The sequence below is a fragment of the Myotis brandtii genome, unplaced genomic scaffold (genome assembly GCF_000412655.1).
Source record: "Myotis brandtii unplaced genomic scaffold, ASM41265v1 scaffold233, whole genome shotgun sequence".
NCBI lineage: Eukaryota > Metazoa > Chordata > Mammalia > Chiroptera > Vespertilionidae > Myotis > Myotis brandtii.
This window is the reverse complement of record NW_005358773.1, coordinates 634,248-641,262: the sequence shown is the minus strand read 5'-3', so window position 1 is coordinate 641,262 and position 7,015 is coordinate 634,248. Positions and strand designations below refer to the sequence as shown.

Sequence of the window (7,015 nt, the reverse complement as noted above, 5' to 3'; positions counted from 1 at the left end):
CGTTCCTCTCATCCCCTCCCCTGTCTGCAGCCCCCCCCCTCCAAACCTCCATCCCCACCCTCCTCCATGTCCTGGCCAGGACGGGCGTCTGAGGGCGGGTGAGGATAATAAGTACTAGTAATTGTTCCCAAAGATCTCAGATCTCAAAGCTGGTTTGTGGCAGGAGCGGGCCTGGAAAATCTGCAGTCCATCCCCATTCCCATCCCCCTTCCACAGGGTTCCGGAAGCACCTCCCCCTCTGCTCCTCTGGCTTCCCTGGTGTCCTTCCTTGCAGCTCCCTTCCCTCAGGCAGGAGGGTGGGGTGGGGGTGTTCCGAACCCAAAGTGCCCAGTTTGGTTGGGGAAAGAGGATGTGCTTCTGGGGCCACTTGGTGCCTGGGGGCAGAAAGGGATGGGAAGGGGGTGTCCAAGATGGGAGGGGAGGGCCCAGGAGTAACCAGGGCTGGCTCCTTCCCTGAGTAGGCCATGAGGGAGGGCAGTGACTTCTGATCCACCTGGCCGTCCGTCTGTCCCAGCCCAGGCTTCTCTTCATGGGTCTCAGCAGTGAGGTCCAGTGGGGGAGACTCCCCGTCTTCTGATTCCCTCTTGGGGAAAAGGGAACCCCCTGAGCTGGCTACTCCAGGCTGCAGTCCTGGCCTCAGTCCTTGTTAACATCTGAGGTCTCACTGAACTTATCCCAGGAGGGCTGGGAGCCTGTATTCCCAGGGCACAAGGCAGGGCATGGGGGCAGGGCCTCTGGGAGCAGAGGCCAAGCTGACACTGCCCCTTCCAGCTGCTGCAGCCCAGGGGTGGGAGTGCTGTGGTCGGTGTCCACCCCCGCCCCCCAAGCTTTCCACCCCCTCTCTGAGCGCCAGTGTGCCTGCCTATCACATGGGGCAGTGAGTGGGTTGGAGGGCGATTTCCAGCTTGCTTTGTCACCATGATGGGGAAGCAGAATTGTCATCCCTCCCTTTCCTGTGACTTCTGTAGACCAGCTCTGCCTAGACCAGGGATGGGCAAACTTTTTGACTCGAGGGCCACAATGGGTTCTTAAACTGGACTGGAGGGCCGGAACAAAAGCATGGATGGAGTGTTTGTGTGAACTAATATAAATTCAAAGTAAACATCATTACATAAAAGGGTACGGTCTTTTTTTTTTTAGTTTTATTTTCATTTCAAACGGGTATGCCCACGGCTGGCCTAGGGCCTTGTTTTGGGGGGTGAGGGAAGCTCCCAGAGCCTGAAGACCGTCAACCCACCCATCTCCCCCGAGGCTGTGGGTGGTGGCAGGGGAGCCACTGGTACGCCTGGGATTCACCCCAAGCACGCTCTAAGCGGCCCTTTGTCACCATGATGGGGAAGCAGAATTGTCATCCCTCCCTTTCCTGTGACTTCTGTAGACCAGCTCTGCCCAGGGCCTTATTTGGGGGGGTGAGGGAAGCTCCCAGAGCCTGAAGACCATCAACCCACCCATCTCCCCCGAGGCTGTGGGTGGTGGCAGGGGAGCCACTGGTATGCCTGGGATTCACCCCAAGCACCCCAGCATGTGGGTCTGCACACCTGTGTGTTCAGCCAGCTGGAGTTTCATTGGGGCTAAGGAGGAAGAGGAAGCTGGGGCCCTGCCTGGGGGTCTCTTAGGCTGGGTGCAGGCTGGATGAAACCTGAACTTGCCCTGTGTATCCCCTCCTGGCTGGGGCCAGACCAGGAGGCCGCCAGTGGGGGCAGGGACAGTCCCCTCAGAGGACTGGAGGCAGGGTAGGCCTTGGGCACAGACTGCCCCCTCTGAAGGCACAGGTCCCACAGGCTCTGCCTCCATCGACCTAGTTTCCAGCCCTCAGGTCCTCCCTTGGAACTGTTTGCTCAGCTGGCCCTGCCACACCCTGCCTGCCTCTCCCTGCGGTACCTGGCTGGCAGGTGAGGCTTGGCCTTGGGAAACTGCTCACTCAGGGTACCTGCCTGCCCAGTGGGGTGCTTGGAGGGGCTTCCCCAAGTTTGGGGCAGTCAGGGGGCTGTCATCAGCCAACTCTCCCGGAACCTTGGTCAGTGCCCCACTCCCCCAGCCAGAATGAGAGGAATCATCAGAAATGCTGCAGTCACAGCCTTGCACCCTGGGGTCCGAGCCAGGTCTGGGAGGCCCTGACTGCCCAGCTCTTGGGATGGGTCCTCAGGCCACCTCACTCACTGTTCCCCAATGTGCTGGGCTGTGTGGTGGCTTGCAGCATTTGAGTTGGGCCCAGGTCAATGAGAACTAGCAGGGCTGTAATCAGAGGGGCAGGGGGCTCTGCAGGGGAGGGGAATGAAAAGAGCAGCTGTCCTTTGTTGGGACACTTGTCAATAATTAATGGCCTAACTTAGGGGACAACTTCAGCCATTTAACCAAAGTGTGACCTGGGGTAATTACAGTGCAGGGAGGGGCCTGTGAGGTGGGGAGGGTGGGCAGAGCCCTGGGGATGGCAAGTCCGGGCCACTGGCCCTACTGGTGCTTGGTCAGGGGTGAGAGGCACAGCAATGTCAGGGTTGGGGCAAGCTAGCTAGAGTGGGCAGCCTGGCAGGACAGCCCCCCTCCCCCCTGTTGCCCTGTTGGCTTGTGCTGGGGTGGGTGCTCTCAACCCACCTCCCAGGCTGCCCATCTGGCACTTTAGGATGGGTGGGCCTGGGGGAGCGGGAAGTGAATCTGGGGTCCCTGGGGCTGGTCTATAATGGAGGGCTTGAGGGGACCAGCACCCTCTCATGCCCACCTCTCCTTCCACACAACCTGCAGGAGCCTGATGCCACGCACCCTGGACGGGCAGATCACCATAGAGAAGACTCCCAGCTACTTCGTGACTCTCGAGGCCCCTCGCCGAATCCACAGCATGTCCCCGGACACGAAGCTGATCGTGGTGGTTCGCAACCCCGTGACCCGGGCCATCTCCGATTACGCCCAGACGCTCTCCAAGACCCCGGGCCTGCCCAGCTTCCGAGCCCTGGCCTTCCGCCACGGCCTGGGCCCCGTGGACACGGCCTGGAGTGCTGTGCGCATCGGCCTCTACGCCCAGCACCTGGACAACTGGCTTCGATACTTCCCTCTGTCCCACTTCCTGTTTGTCAGCGGCGAGCGCCTGGTCAGTGACCCGGCTGGAGAAGTTGGCCGAGTGCAGGACTTCCTGGGCCTCAAAAGGGTCGTCACGGACAAGCACTTCTACTTCAATGCCACCAAGGGCTTCCCCTGCCTCAAGAAGGCCCAGGGGAGCAGCCGCCCCCGCTGCCTGGGCAAGTCCAAGGGCCGGCCCCACCCCCGGGTGCCCGAGGCAGTGGTCCAGCGTCTGCGGGACTTCTACCAGCCCTTCAACCGCAAGTTCTACCAGATGATCGGCCAGGACTTTGGCTGGGACTGAGAGGCCAGGCCAGTCCACGCCCTGTCTGGGGATACTCAGTAACCTTAATTTATGCCTGTCACCCAGCCAAAGCAGGCTGTGTGCACATGCTGGGTAGAGAGAACTATTTAAGAAATAAAGTTTGGAACTGTGTTCTTCCATGTGACCTTGAGGGTTGGAGGGTGGGGGCTGGAGGTGCCGCTGCCCAGGGAAATGATAATCACACCAGCTAACTCGAGCTAGCGGGCATTGTGAGAGTGCCAGAAGAGGTCTAACCTTGATACTTATACACCCCTTGAGGTATGCTTGGCCACATGTCACAGATGAGCAACTGAGGCTCAGAGAGATTTAGGGCCTGCGCAGCGACACTCAGCATAGCTTTGGTGACTCTGAAGGCCATCCTAGAGCTCTCTTCTCAGCCCTGAGACACCAAGCTGGGTTGTCCCATGTTCCCGATGAGGAAACTGAGGTCCCAGGTTACCCATTTGAGAGGTGGGGCAGGAGTAAAGCTGGGTCTGCCCAACTCTTTGGGCTGCACCCATGACTTGAGCTAATTTGGCATCCTGCTGCCCAGTGGACGTTCCCTCCCGGAAACCTTGTGGGGTTGCTGCACAGTGAGCGTGAGGTGACTCCTGTGTCTAACAGCCTCCTATCAGGTCCTCACCCAGCTCTGCCCTGCCTACCACGGGCAAGTCACAGGTCCCATTCACCAGACCCTGCCCATACCACAGGCCCCAGGCCCTCATTGTCCCAGTTCTGTTGTGTTTACCCAGCTTCCTGGAGGGTGGGGATGGGCAGGAATAAAGGCTCATCTGCAGCCCAGCTGCCTACTCAGCTCCTAACCTTGTCAGGCCAGACTGAGGCAGGCTGGGGTGCCCTGTCTACCTCTCTACCCCTGGGAATGCCAGGCCCCTCAGTAATGACAGTTAACTGCTCCTGGCCACAGTGCTGTCTACCAGGTAGCCACCAGTTGCACTGATAACCCTCCAGGACTCTTTAGGCCCAGGCTTGGCACCCAGGATGCCCGGGCCCTTGTAGGATCTGGCAGTGGCCTCTGCATCCCAGGCCTTGGGTCCATATCATATCCTTTTTTTTTGGGAAAAAAAATCAACTTTATTTATTTATTATCTTTTTTGTTGTTGTTAATCCTCATCTGAGGATATTTTTCCATTGATTTTTAGAGAGAGTGGAAGGGAGGGGAAGAGACAGAGAGAAACATCGATGTGAGAGAGAGAGACATCGATTGGTCGCCTCCCACACAAGCCCCGATTAGGGCCAGTGATTGAGCCTACAACCGAGGTACATGCCCTTGATGGGAACTGAACCCAGGACCCTTTAGTCCACAGGTCAATGCTCTATCCACTGAGCCAAACAGGCTAGGGCCATATCATATCCTTGACTCTGAAGTGGTCTTTCCACCCTGGGCTACTTGAGCCACACCCTGTCCTGGGCCCCAGGGTCAGGATGAGGGAGGATTTTGAGGGGAGTAGCGGCTTGTCAGTCACCACTCTCCTCTTTGGCTAGTGGCCCCACCAATCACCATGGCCACTGCCTTTGTCACATGACCCACCCATGGTGTGGACTTGAGTTCAGTTGATGTATGAGAAGAGCCTCAGCAGAAGGTGGGGAGGGAGATGGGGACATCTGTCTCCAGCAGCCAGGAGACCTGTCCCTTGCCCTGCTAGTTCTAGACCCAGAGGACACTCCAGTCTGGCGCTGCCTTGAGGGACCAGTACTGTCTTCTAGGCCAACCATCCCGAGCAAGCCAGGAGCAGGGCTGGGGGCTGGGCCCAAGTCACCTTGGTGGAACTGTGGCACAGATCGGGGCAGATGGGGGTGAGATGTACACATAGCCTCCTCCCCAACTTGGACCTGTTTACAATAACGAGGGTGCTGTGTTTTGGAATCCCTGCTGGGTGGCGAGCACTTGTGCCTGGCAGCTCTGTCCCCATTCCCTATGCTGGGGCCCCACTTACAGATGGCATGGCAGCCTGCCCTGGTTGGCAGGGGCAGGAGGGAAGCAGGGTAGCCCTGGCCCTGCCCCAGTTCCCAGCCTGATCCATGCATCTTTCTTTTCCCTGGACACACCCTTGTCCAAATGTCTGACGTCTCATGCCTGGATGGCTTCATGGGTCCCTCACTGTTCCCCTGGCACCTCTTTTTTCTCCTACAATGAGTAGTCTGCATGCATGGTGGTCAGAGGGGTGCCTTCAGAGCGAGCCAGAGCCCATTATTTTAAAACACTCCAATCTTCTCCCCCAGCCCTGTTGCTTTTAGAATGAAGACCAGATTCCTGATTGCACCTATCAAGCCCGCTGAAGTACCCCCCACCCCCAACACCTGTGTGCTATTCTCACCCCTCAGCTTCTGCCCCTGTCAGGAGGTGCACACAGGGCAGCTGAGTTCTCTGGGCTTATTTCCTCCCTACACGTGGAGTCCCTTTCCTGAGCCTGCCCATGCAACCCACCTTTCCCTTCCTGAAGCTTCTTGGGCGCAGAGCTGTGGAACCACTGGTTTGTCTGACTTTGGGGCCCAGGCCGAGCTCGGAAGGCAGACTCTGGAAGCCACGAGTAGAAAGAATAAACTGGCTTGTTCTGCTCACCCCCCTCTCAGCGGAAACTGGGCCTAACCGCCAGCTCCAGTGCCTGGACCTCGGAACACACTGAGGGCAGATGTGGTGGGTCCCCCCAGCTGTGTGTGGGGGTGGGGCTCTGTGGGAGATTCATCAGCCTTTAATTAAAGTCCCTAAATTGCTTCCCCAGCTGCTTAGTGGGTTTTCCATGTTGGAAAGTTCCAGAAGGGGTGAGAAGTGCTGATTCAATCACCCTCTTCCTGTTCCGCCCAGTGGAGGAGAAGGGGCCGGGGACCCCTTCTCCACCCCTCCTACCCTAGCCTGACTGGAATGGAGTAGGTGGGGGTGGGCGTCCTCACAGCCCTGGGCGTCCGGGAAGGGGCTTGGGGAAACCTGGGAGGTGGCTTCCTCTGCCTCGGGCCCTCGCCTGACCCAGACCTTTGGTTGTGGTTGGTGCAGGCTGGGGTCCAGGGGACAGGCAGGTGGTTTGGGTGAGCACAGTGTTCTGCGCTGTGGGCTGTGTACCCTGCAGGCCTAGAAACCCCGCAGACCCCTGCCCGAGGGGTCTGGTAACAAGCTGGAGAGAGGCATCAGGACCTGGATCCCACCCGATTGGCCTCCAAGTTCTTTCCTAGCACGAGGCTTCAGAGAGTGCCAGCAGTTCGCCCGTACCCCTCATCATGTGCATGTGGCTTCCTATCCTCCTTCAAGGCGGCCCCTCTGCCCAGGACTGGGCCATCCTCTCCTTAGTCCCATTTGGGACCTGTCCCCCCGCCGGATCCATTCCACCCCTCCTACCCTAGCCTGACTGGAATGGAGTAGGTGGGGGTGGGAGTCCTCACAGCCCTGGGCGTCCAGGAAGGGGCTTAGGGAAACCTGGGAGGTGGCTTCCTCTACCTCGGGGCCCTCGCCCGACCCAGACCTTTGGTTGTGGTTGGTGCAGGCTGGGGAACATGGGACAGGCAGGTGGTTTGGGTGAGCACAGTGTTCTGCGCTGTGGGCTGTGTACCCTGCAGGCCTAGAAACCCCGCAGACCCCTGCCCGAGGGGTCTGGTAACAAGCTGGAGAGAGGCATCAGGACCTGGATCCCACCCGATTGGCCTCCAAGT

The 7,015-nt window shown here is 58.8% G+C and overlaps 1 protein-coding gene across 1 annotated transcript in view; it reads left to right on the top strand.

The window, feature by feature from the left end:
• HS3ST6 (heparan sulfate (glucosamine) 3-O-sulfotransferase 6) overlaps window positions 1–3,495 on the top strand; it is a 7,079-nt gene extending 3,584 nt beyond the window's left edge. Inside the window, exon 2 of the mRNA XM_005866578.2 lies at window positions 2,740–3,495. Coding sequence (XP_005866640.2) covers window positions 2,747–3,355 — 609 coding nt within the window. The 5' untranslated portion in view covers window positions 2,740–2,746 and the 3' untranslated portion in view covers window positions 3,356–3,495. The remainder of the gene's footprint in view (window positions 1–2,739) is intronic.
• Window positions 3,496–7,015: the final 3,520 nt, after the last annotated feature.